The 12,282-nt window shown below is 40.1% G+C and overlaps 1 protein-coding gene across 4 annotated transcripts in view; it reads right to left on the reverse strand.

The window, feature by feature from the left end:
* LOC145438196 (uncharacterized) overlaps positions 1-12,282 on the reverse strand; it is an 81,479-nt gene that overhangs the window by 24,721 nt on the left and 44,476 nt on the right. The window contains exons 4-5 of one of the 4 annotated variants that reach the window (XM_080315577.1): positions 9,566-9,819; positions 924-1,655 (exon numbers count right to left, since the gene is read on the reverse strand). The exons of 2 other annotated variants lie outside the window; for them this stretch is intronic. In XM_080315577.1, the coding sequence (XP_080171703.1) occupies positions 1,464-1,655; positions 9,566-9,819 (446 nt within the window). In that variant the 3' untranslated portion in view covers positions 924-1,463. Of the gene's footprint in view, positions 1-923; positions 1,656-9,565; positions 9,820-12,282 lie in introns of those variants that run through there. One more of the 4 variants, XM_080315579.1, reaches the window with a different exon arrangement.

The raw sequence follows: 12,282 nt of genomic DNA on the forward strand, positions 1-12,282 counted from the left end.
TTTCCAGGCCAAAGACTAAATTTGTGAAGAATGTAGGCCTATTGGAAAGTTAGATCAAGATCACTGATGATATCTATGTGTTGGAGGACTTGAATACATGATAATAACATACTTTTGGTGGATTTTTTCAGTAGTATTAGGGCTCAAAATACCTTCATTTCTTATTTTTGGAGATTCTCCAAAAATAAAATTTGAAAACATCCAAAAATAAGCTATTTTTGTTATTTTTGGAGAAATCCAAAAATAAACAGGCCGCCGATGACCGATGACTACTGCGTACTGCAGTCTCTGCAATTCAGCCTCGCTTTGACACATTTCTTGAAGCTCAAAGCCAATGCCATGTTGGACATTAAAAGGATTTTTTTGCTTTTTAGTGTTGCTATTCGTTGGTACGTGCTTTCATACTTTATAATTTTTGTTTTACCTAATGAGTGTATTCGTGCGCCTCCAAACGTACTCTGAAATTTGAAATGCGGCCGCGAAACCGAAAAAGGTTGGGAACTACTTGCGTAGCGTGTGTAACCTGCATGTCATATGTGGGAAGTCTCTCAACAGTCAAAACCTTTCGCACCCTGAAACTACACGTTGAGATTGAAATATTTCTCCTTGCTTTTGATTTGACGATAAAATTTTCATTATCACCAAGGAGGACGTGTCTAAACGCTGTTCCATATTCTTCTGAATGTAAACTGAAACTGGTCTCGGACATCTGCTGACCCATCCATTTCTTCAACAGTCCTCCGTTTCTTGCTAACTACTGAGCTGTTATTTTTTTATTACTGTCCCTTTCCCCCCACCCATCGCTTTGCTGAAGTCCATTGGTACTTCTCGCTCCGAAATAGATTTATAACTATAATTACGTTTTGTTCCCATTGTGCCCCACCTTCTACGCAGGGGATGAGGGCTTCAAAAAGAGCTCAGACTCTTCGAAACGTATTGTATTACATTATATTTTAATCCATGTATGTTTAAACTAAATGATCGGGTCGCAATCTGGAGGTTTAGACCACAGGTATGTGCTATAACAAACACTGTACGTACATGTTATACATCTCAATCGCCCTATTTTGCTCCAGAAAAACATCATGCATATGCAAAATAGAACTGCCACCTTGAAATAATAAATATCAAAAATCTCATAAAAATAAAGGACAACGCGATATATAAACTAATATTACAAAAATTATAGTTTGATTCGGAAGAATTTTAGAAACACTAACCCATCCGAATTTGAAAATGCCTTCAGGGTATCTGAATTCTTCAGTAAATTCCTGGATGTATCAAGTCTTTTGTAATATCCATGGCTAAATTCAGCTGGGGACATAAATACAGACATCACCGTCTTCGGGCATCAACAACCGCGCAATGACGAGCAAACGAAAAAAGAGTTCAATTAATTTTACGTTTGTACGATTGAAATATCATAAGGTTAGCTATCTCATTTTTAATACCCATTGCTACATTCAGGCGTGGTTATAGCTGCAAACAACACCATATAATAATACGTTTGGGGATCTGTTTATCATCCCTTCGAAGTCTTTTCCTTTGGTGTCCGTATACAGAGCTAGGTGGGTCCAGCCATTTGTATTTTTCGGATGTTCTCCGTCTGGATACCATTTCAAATACATCTGCTCCGTCGTAGTGTATTCTGCGTTCTGAATCATATATTAGAGTGAGCGAATATCGACTTGTAGAATTCGTACTCATATGAAATCTGGTCTACGAGCGGTTGTTTATAAGTTGGTCTTTGGCGGGGCTTCGTAACCTGTGGGTTTTGGACCTCTAGGTCTGCGGGGTCACAAGCCCTTTTCAGGGAGGCGGCGAAAAAGACATTTAAAAGATTTATCAAGTCTACTCGACTATAACAAAAGAAATCAATTAACAGTTAATATAGCAATGAGCTAGAGTTGGAGTTGGAGCAATGAGCTAGAGCTGGAGTTTACATTCTTCCCTCAGCCACCAAATCACCTGTTAAGACATTCTCATCGCAAACGCAATGCCCCACCATCTCATTAACTGAATGTATAGTAAAGATAATGTACTATCGTGGTTATTGCGTGTTATCATTATATCATTTTGTCATTCTAACTACCGATTTCAAAAGGGGTTCACGGTGTAAAAAAAAGATTGGGAACTTCTGGTCTATATTACATACAGTTTCAGCTAAATAGATTTTATTTAGTAAGAGCTCGAGATCCAGCGAACTTGAGCGAACGAGTATAATAATAGGTGTCAAATTTCAAATGTAAAAAATGAAGATTACGTAAGTAATGAAGTTCATTCGCAACGAATTGATATAGTTCTACATAAAATATAGGCTATTTACAATACAGATGGGCTTCCTTATCAAGAATGCGCCGAGCGCATATACAATACAGATTACAAACCTTCAGAGTCAAACTTTGATATAATTAGTTTAAGTTTGAGTTACAGTTGTTATACTGACTTTTGCAATAAACAATTTATGTGTGTCGGCAAATAGGGCATGAATAATATCTGCGCTTAGCAGGTAGTTCTGTTTTGTGGTGTTCAGGGTGTTTTCCACTTTAATGGTCATAGACGTCAGGGCGATGTCCTTTATTAGGATTCCGTATGTATCGGACGACTTGCAGCACAGCCCACTTCTAGGACTTACGCCAGGGCTTCCCAACCTTTTTTGTTGGTCGAACCCCTTTGTCAGGTCAGAGCATTTTGTGCCCTGTAAAAATGTATCGTTGAATTTTTCATATAAGTATTACTAAATTAAATTGCTTTTATAGGTCAACTTAACGTTGAGCCAGTATTTCATACACGAAAAAAGTCGAAGATTTTAAATATTCTCATTGGGTCTCGTTCAACGCCAAACAATTGATATTTTCCCAGGAATTATATGCAATTATGTTAAGTCTAAATTGGGCGAGCAACGCATGTATGCCGCCAAACTGTTGGCGATATTCACCGGCAGTCAAAGCGCATTGATGTCCATGACAAATAATGGTAATTCGAATAGTTTAAATCAATGGTTCTTGACCTTTTTCCTCTAGCGCCCCCTTTCAAAAATTGTCGTGCTTCAGCGCCCCTCACATCATATTGTAGGGACTGTAATAAAGACAATCGGTAAGTGGGAGGGCCGTAACAGCACTTCGTCAGCCCCCTAAAAAACTATTGTCTTGCGCACCCGTAGCGTGACAAACCAAACTTCTGAGGGCTTCGCCCCCAAGAACCCCGTCATGTCATTTCGATGGTAAGCAAAGTTAGTGTGGCCTGGTAGCCCTAGACGCCCAAAATTTTCTATAATACAGGAATGAATAGGTGGTAATTGCATATATATGTCTCTATAAACTTTATATGCTCTCAGCCACGTAATCGAATTTACCAGTAGCGCTGAGTGAGCTGTTGTATTTGAAAATGAAGGTCACGTAATTATTAATTGAACATATTCGGGCGTGCCCGGTGGTACAAATATTTCGTTACATGTTGTTATTTAGTGACTTCCGTTATATAGTCAAAAGATATTGACACGCATAAACGTATTAAACTAAAGAAAGCATATGCTTCAAAATTAGTATTTCTTCACTGGCAAATAGTTTTTTCTTGATAGGTGTTATTTGTCCTGTGGGGTTCAAATTGCGACGACATGATAATTCGGCACGAGCGATTCAAGAACCTATGTACAATTAGACTTATATTCATTGAAGTTTACTTTCAACATAAGGGCAATCCTCTTCGGCTAAGATTTTTACGTAGACGATCATTTTGACACACTTCTCGGAGTCCCATATTGACCGGAACTCCATATGTCTTTGTGCATCGTGGCCTGGTAATGTCCAACGCCTAAATGCCTATTTCTATTCTCTATAATTATGCGTATTCTTCCGTGGGGAAATCGTAAAAACACGATGTGTAATTTATTTTCATTCACCGAAATAATTTAGGGCACCCGTCAAGCTCACCGATTGGGGGTTTGGGTTGCAGCAGTATCGGTCCTGCTAAGAGGTCAATGTCCAGTCGGTCTTTTCGGGACTTTGGTATTGGAAATATTTCGCGCTTTAATCGCGCTCGAGGACCATTCGACTATAATAAACTACATAATAATTTTGTGTGGGATATTCAGAGTCAAATCAAGGTTGTTATAACAACAATCGGGCACGGTCTCATACCCTGTGGTTCGCAGAGGTGAACTTCTACTTTTTCGAAGTACTCAAGTAGTTTTCCTCTACTTCTGGTAATTACTCAAGTAGATCGAATTTCCGCTACTTCTACTTCTACTTCGTAATATTTTGTGATCTACTCACTTACTTTTCGATATTTTAAGTTTGTCAAGTAGAAGTAGTTCAAACCTCCAATCAGGATAGCCTGAGGAATTTCCGGGCTGTTTTCACGGAGTATCAACCTTTAATTTCCATAAAAGTTGAGTAAAGCCCAATATTTTCGTCGCGCTTCGCGCGCAGTGGATACGGAGTAACCAGTATAATTTGACGATAGTATCGGTGAATATAATTTAGTTAGCGGGTTGGTGGGGTTCCGTTCACACCACATTGTCGCCCTTTGCCTATATGAAATATTTCATCACAGTGTATATGGCTCATCATAACGTTTGAAACTGATGTTTCGCAATCAAGCATTTACTTATCATATCGTAATCGTAATCTAGCAAGTCAGCCGCGTGTCCTAGTCTGGAAAAGTGGACTCGATGTTTTTTTTTAGTTTTAGAGCTGTTTTAGCATACAACCTTTGAAACTTTCTGGTCTAAAGACATGAAATACGTGTTCCGTTTTTAAAAGAAGTATTTATATTTCACTTTCAATTCCCAGTATCATATACTTTGAGTTCTAATTAATATCAGTTCTTTTGTCTGGATAACGAACAAGTTGAAGTATAACGGCAAATGTAGTAATGGCTTTAATTTCCGGAAATAAAGATACTCAATATGGCATTTCTATGATCCAACATATTTTTTATTAACGTTTACTAATCACGCAAAGTGTTTACACCGTATCTTATACAACTTTTCCGTATTGCTCTTCGACTAAACTACGGATCTTATAATTTGGGGGAGGGCGCCATACCATGATATTTTCCAAAACGTGCAGAGGATAAGTATCGCATTTCCATATCGATGCTATCATTTTCATCCCATGATGCGGACGAATGCTTATGCTGTCGAAAATTGGATACCGCCTGGTATGCATCAATTTGAATCAAGCTCGGCACCTTTCGCATATCTCAATATGCATCTTTTGACAATCCATATGAACGAATTAGGATCGTTTTCACAACTGCTCACTTACTTGAGTAGATTTAAAGCCAGTCAATTCTACTTCTACTTGAAGTAGTTTTAGGTTGCTTATTGAAGAAGTACTTCTAGTCGTACCTGAGTAGATTGTTGTCTCGCTACTTCTACTTCTACTTGAGTAGCTTTCTTGACTACTTTGACCACCTCTGGTGGTTCAAGCCATCCCGAATTCACATCTGCGATTGGCAATACGAGGAAATTAATGGTATTGGATTTTTTCTTAGTGCTTTGTGTAACTACAAGTAAGTCAACTGAGAATGGGATGCCTATATCTGCTCACATTGAATTTAGTACTGAACCCAGTTATTAATTTTAACATGAATGTATTCCAAAACAAAGCAACTCATATTATATATTACAAGGTTCATGAGAGCTTGTGAACCACAACATATCATCCTTTTATGATACGATGAAGAAATATTCTGACGATTTAATTTTGTAGCTCTGAAATACAAGTATATTTAGTTATTAATTTCGTGCACAAAGCTTCAAAACTTTTTTATGTAGAAGGGGGCTCTATCTCTCAAAAGTGATAAGCAGTGCCTGCTTCCTCGCTGCGGGATATAATAGCCTACTTAATTCGAAGCATTTTGTTGAAAATAACCCAAGCAAGTGTGACGGCAGTGTTTAGCGGGAAATTGGCGATCTAGAAGAACGCGCAATTCGTTTTACATGAATTATAATATCCACTACATTTATGAAAATATATGTAGCAAACATCGTCGCGTAGCGCGACCAAAGATTTCGGGATTTGACATGTTCTGTTGAATGTTAATTTGCTCTGAATACTCATTAAGGATATGTTATACTATCGCATAATCTAATGCAAAGCCATTTTTCTTCAGTGCCCCCATATCGACATATCGCCACCCTGAGCGCAGCGCCCCCATATCTCCCCCTGAGCGTTACCTCCCCCTTAAAAATCTCCAGCGCCACTTGGGGGGCTCTGGTGACAAGGTCAAGGACTGTTGGTTTAAATGATACTATTATCTTACTTTGCAGAGACCTGGCAACAAATGGAGTATAAGCACAGATTGTTAGTAACGAAGTACTTCTACTTCCAAGTACTCAAGTAGTTTTTCACTACTTGTATTACTTACTCAAGTAAATCTCATTGTCGCTACTTCTACTTCGTAATATTTTGGAAGTTACTTACTTACTTTTCGCTATTTTCAGTTAGTCAAGTAGAAGTAGCGTAATCCTGCAATTCAAAAGAGAGACTAATTAATTTCGGGGCTGTTTTCATGGCGTACTAACATTTAATTTTCATAGAAATTAAGTAAAGCCCAGAATTTTCATCGCGCTTTGCACAACGTAGATATGGAGTGGCACGTATGTTTTCACGAAAGTATTGGTTAATAGGATACAATTTAGGTAGCGGTAGCGTGGCTCCCTTTGCTCACACCGCATTGTCGCGCATATGAAATAGATCATCACAGTAAATATTTTACTATCCAGCATTTTTACGATCCGCCATATTTTTTACTAACGCATACTAATCTTGCAATGTCTTAACACCGTATCCGATACAGCTTCTTGGTATTGCTCTTCGATTAAACTCTGAGCCTTATAATATGGGTGAGGGCGCCGTACTATGACGTTTTCTAAAACGGCGTGTTCGGGTACACAAAGATAGACGTCAATAGCGATTTCGAGAGCGATAGAAGAGATGTGGTACCGATGGATCACAAATTGCAAAATGATCTCTGGCCCTCAAATCTTCAGCCGAGAATAGCAGATCTTTTGTTGTCTCAGCACTTCGATACAAGCTCTACCTATCGCGGACATTTACATGAATATCTGCCTTTTCAAAAAATATTTATTAACGTTTAAAATTTGTTGCTCGAACGTGTCATTGGTCCCCACCCGACGGGTCCAAAGGCACACGACCATGGGACCTATGAGACATACGCTCAAAAACTTAAATTTGTTAACTTGTTTTGTTGTGTACTATAAGCTAAGCTACAGCAAACCAATGAAGAATGTTTCGTCGCGGCCTTCAAGAATAAAATTGATTATATCAACTCAAATGTTGGCATAAAATCATGTTTTGATTAACGTTAAACTTACAAAATTAATGCCACATACATATTACCCGCAAATCGACATTTTGACTTTCAAATACCTCGTAACAGCGATAAAACACCACAGGTAACTATGATTTATAGCCTACATATACGTAGGCGACTTTCTGTTGTTAAGTGATTAGTCGGTCCCTCTATTTTGCTTGATTTGGCTACGGTACCATAGGTCCCCCACCCCATAAATATTGTAATTGACTTGAAAATAGTCCACTCGAGGGTGGTATTGATTCATAAAATATGTGCCATTATATACCCTGATACAAGCCCTATACTTCATATCAAAAATTATGGCGGATTTGTTAGTCTGAAAGGTGATATAGAAAAATGCAAATGTCGATCCAAATTTACTTTACACCACCTAAAACGTAAATCATTCGTCACAGACCCCATAACTCACGCTGGTCGAATGTTTTGCATGTGAGGAAAGATTCTGTCAGCATGTAATTGTAGACAAATTCACGGAGTGTAATCATTGAATTATCATGGAGAATTTTTCAAGTATTTACGGTCGCAATGATTCATCGGTACCACATCTCCCCGACTATCATTTGCATCCCATGATGCGGACGAATGCATATGCTCTCGAAAATTGATACCTCATGTGATGCATCAATATGAATCACGCTCTCTGCGCCTTCCGTATAGCTATATTTGTAGCTTTTGACAGTCCAAGTGAACGCATTATGACCGTTTTCAAAACTACTCATTTATTTGACTAAATTAGAAGGCAGGAAATCATACTTCTACTTCTAGTAGTTTTAGGTTGCATTAAAAAAAGTACTTCTACTAGTACTTGAGTAGATTTTTGATTTCCTACTTCTAATTCTACTTGAGCAGCCTTCTTGACTACTTTGACTACCTCTGAGTATAAGTGACGTTTATTTGGATTTCCGCTCGCACAGGAATACGTGGCAATGAAAGGGCGAATAAACTCGCAAAACTCGCCGCTAGCACAACTGGTTCCAACGACGAAAACGAAATGATTCTGTCATTTGCCGAAATGAAGTCACACACGAATGAAATAAGTATGAAGAAGTGTATGTCGGTATTTAACCGCATGGAGCGAAACTCTTCGTATCTTTGTATACACGCACCGTTCTCATGCATTCCCCGTCAACGAAATTTGTCGCGGACGGAATCATAAATTATGTTGCGACTACAAACTGGACACTGCATACTGAACTCGCACCTCCATCGCATGAGTTGTCGTGAAAGTGGTCTCTGCGAAACGTACAACGTACCAGAAACTGTCTGACATTTTCTACAGACGTGTCCTCGATACGATCACCAAAGACAATATTTGAAAAATGAAGCTGAACGTAGCAGTGTGAGCATTAAATTGTAGCTCTCAAATCCAAGTATATTTAGTTATTCATTTGGCAAAAAAAGCTTCAGAGCATCTTTAATGTACAAAGGGCTCTCACTCTCAGAAGTGGTACAGTGCCTCCTTTTTCGATTTCGACACGCTGTGCGCTGCAGGATACATTAACTAGTTTGAAACATTTCGTGGAAAATAACCAGGGAGTGAGTTTTGAGTGCTGTGATGGGGAATTGTCAGTCTACAAGTACGCGCAATTCGTTTTACATGAATTATATTGTATATTTCGCGCGGAGAACGACGAAAATTTTCGGGGTTTGACAGATTTTATCGAATGTTAATTTGCAACGAGAACTCGGACATATATAGAACTATTGTTCCACTATATAACCATGTGTCCCCACTACACCCTCTACTGCGACACCATTTTATTCAGCGCCGACCCCTGAGCCCAGCCTCCCATATCTTCCTTTCCGCCGCTTTGAAAATGCAAATCGTCGCTGAGGGGCGCTGGAGCTAAGGTTAAGAACCAGTGATTTACGCTAATTGGAGTGATTGACATCTTCTGTTGTGCGTTGACATGATACGCACGGGTAGCATCTCGCCGGGCTCACCGGTATATGTGAGGTGCGAACCATAATACATATGTTCCTCTTCACGTTCCTATCGTATCGTTCGAAAGAAATATTTATACCGTCATCATACGTGTAAGTTCAATTTCCGCACAAGTAGCCATAATCGTTGGTAGTATTGAAGAAGCGTAATATGGTGGTTTTTTGTTTGTGTGAATGAGCAAGAATTTGGGGTTCCGCTAAGTTTTGAGATTTGCTCAAGGGCTCCTCGTGTTGCGTGTTACTACGGTTAAGAACCACTGCTCTGTATACTTACGTTGGGCATTGGATTTATGATGCCGCTTATCCAAGCATTCATATATGTCACACCAACCGCGGGCCGTGTCTTGCGGTACGACCGCAACATATTTATGATCATATCATAATCTTCGATATTTTTGACTTCTGCCACAGATGATCCATTTTCCCTGCATTTCTTTTCACCCATTCCGTACGTCAGACCTCTTATGTCGGATGTTGCTATCCAAAAGCATCTTCCATTTGTGGAGCCATTCTCGCACGACGGCGCCGCTGCAAAATTTCAAAATCGATGACATCACATTAGCGGTCTATCAATCTATATACCATTCACCTCGACCTACTGGTATTCCTATTTACTGCTGATTAGTGTTCTTGGCGATTAGATATCTATAGTCATTTTACACCAGGCCGATATTGCGTGTTCCGGTTCGCGAGATGCCGACTTACACCACGGCGTACCTTCTTTCTAGGCGTACGAAGACATAGCATCCGAGAAGGAGAAACAGATGAAAAGGAATAACCTCCAGATAAGTGCGTTATCCACACAAACAGACCGAAACTTATTATAGATCACGTTAATGAAGATAGTCAACTCTTTTATTCAAATGTCCAACAAGCAAGCTGCCAGTTCATCAAGTATTCGGTTGCAGCTGGATATCTTTGCATTTCTGACAGTAGACACAACTTATTGCTCCCAAGCTTTCACATTAGGTCACCAAGTCAACAAGACAATTCGTCTTTCTCGTTGTACTGTCAAGTACTGCACTCGAGCCCCTTTCTGCGAAATAAGTTGAGTGGTTTTGAACAAGAACTTTTAGTAATTGTATAGCGTGCTCTGTCGGCGGCGCGTGTTCTTCTTGGTCCGCGACTCGGTGTAGATCAGTGGTTCTCAACCTTTTTCACCTCGCAGACCGGTAAAATTTCAAAAAATGTTTTGCGGACCGGTGAACTTTCAAAATTGAAATGAAGCCAAAATGTATTGTATGCAACCGTTTTTCCAAGTTATGGTGTTAGATAGTGACATTTGGAGGGTTTGGATCGTAATTAATTATCTTCATGATGGCATCCATGTGATTTTATGGAAGTGAGTCTGCTGAGTTGACGTAAAATTGCCTTGTCCAGATAAACGTGCTACCGCCGAGTGTCGTTTACAGTCTTTCGCGCCGAAGGTCGCGGGGTTAGCCGACCACGCCAACTCGAATACTATCCTTCTCTTTAACAATATCGATAGAAGAAGTGTTTCGAAGTCGAACCAAGAACCTCGTCGTGCTACCTTACTCATTGCTCACTGCCACCAGACACAGGCTACTCTGGCAACTACGAATAAAATGCGTGCCGCAAGAAAACACCTTGCAGCAGCCATACCGGCCAGCCGCAAATCCGTGCCGAAAAAGCACTTCGTTAGCCAACCCCCAAAAACGTTGGTCAGCCCACAGGGCGATAAGCCGAACTTCCAGGGGCTTCTCCCCAGGGTTGTAACCGTGTCACAAAGCTCCGAGTCACAAGGTCATTGTCACTTCTATGGTTTTGACTCGAGTCATTTTCATTCACCACCGAGTCAAGTCCGAGTCCAAGTCATCAAGCAGAGGTTCGAGTACGAGTCATGGTATTATGACTCGAGCCCGAACTCAAGTCATTGTGTTGACTGCTTAGTTTCCGGTGAAAGTCTTGTTAAACCCACTCTTATAACTCTGTTTGGTGTTATTGAATGGTTCGCATTTATAATATACTAATTTTCCTCACTTTCACCAGCAGTTTCTGGTCGCATTTTCAAGTATACCAGTACCTAGACGTATAATCCCAATAGGGTAGTCACTTTAGTGTTCTTCGAAATTACAATGAGTCTCGAGTCATATGACTTGGTTCGAGTCATGCGCAATGACTCGAGTCCAAGTTGAGTCAATACACAGATTGACTCGAGTGAGTTGAGTCATTTCCGTATTTTGAGAAAATGACTCGAGTCAAGTCGAATCACCAAAATATCGTGACTCGAGTCATTACAACCCTGCTTCGCCACCTCCCAGATCCGACAGTTGGGTGGATGTTTCGCCAGTACTTGTGAGCACATTTCATTCAGTTTATGTGTCTTAATCGCGCCAATACCGAAAATTTTCGAGCAGTCATGACTGAATCGGTTTTCTCGCTGCCGAATTTTTGGCACACCATTCGGAGTCTCATGTTGACCAAAACTACATTCAGCAAAGCTCGAAAAGAAATTGAAAAATGTTGAAAAAAGTTTCGAAAAACATACGCTATGATTCATGTTCATTTGCAAAATAATTTTGGGCCATTTTTAATCTCGGCCCCTTTCCAATTGGGCGGTTTGGGGTGCCACAGTTACGGTCCTGCAGAAAATGAATGAATCGAAAACGAATGATCGCGAGAAGTGCGCTGTTTAGCGGTGAGTTAGCTCGTATCGTTCTGTACTTGCCCCTCGCATGTCGTCAAATGACACATCTTGAACTTTAAGTCAAATCGAACAGGTTTCCAGGCCTAATGTTACCACACGAAGTTATAAATCAGTTTAAAATTTGATGTTTTTTTTATTATATCAATGGACAAGCCTTCAACATTGCATCTTGGAATTAAGGTATAAAATTGTGATATACCTGGCGGACCGGATCGAATGTCGTCGCGGACCGGCGGTTGAGAACCAATGGTGTAGATCAGTGGTTCTCAACCGCCGGTCCGCGACGACATTCCTGCCGGTCCGCGAGGAGTATCACAATTTTA

Source organism: Botryllus schlosseri, chromosome 4 (assembly GCF_051294905.1).
Source record: "Botryllus schlosseri isolate E-star chromosome 4, Bs_hap1, whole genome shotgun sequence".
In the NCBI taxonomy this organism is placed as follows: domain Eukaryota; kingdom Metazoa; phylum Chordata; class Ascidiacea; order Stolidobranchia; family Styelidae; genus Botryllus; species Botryllus schlosseri.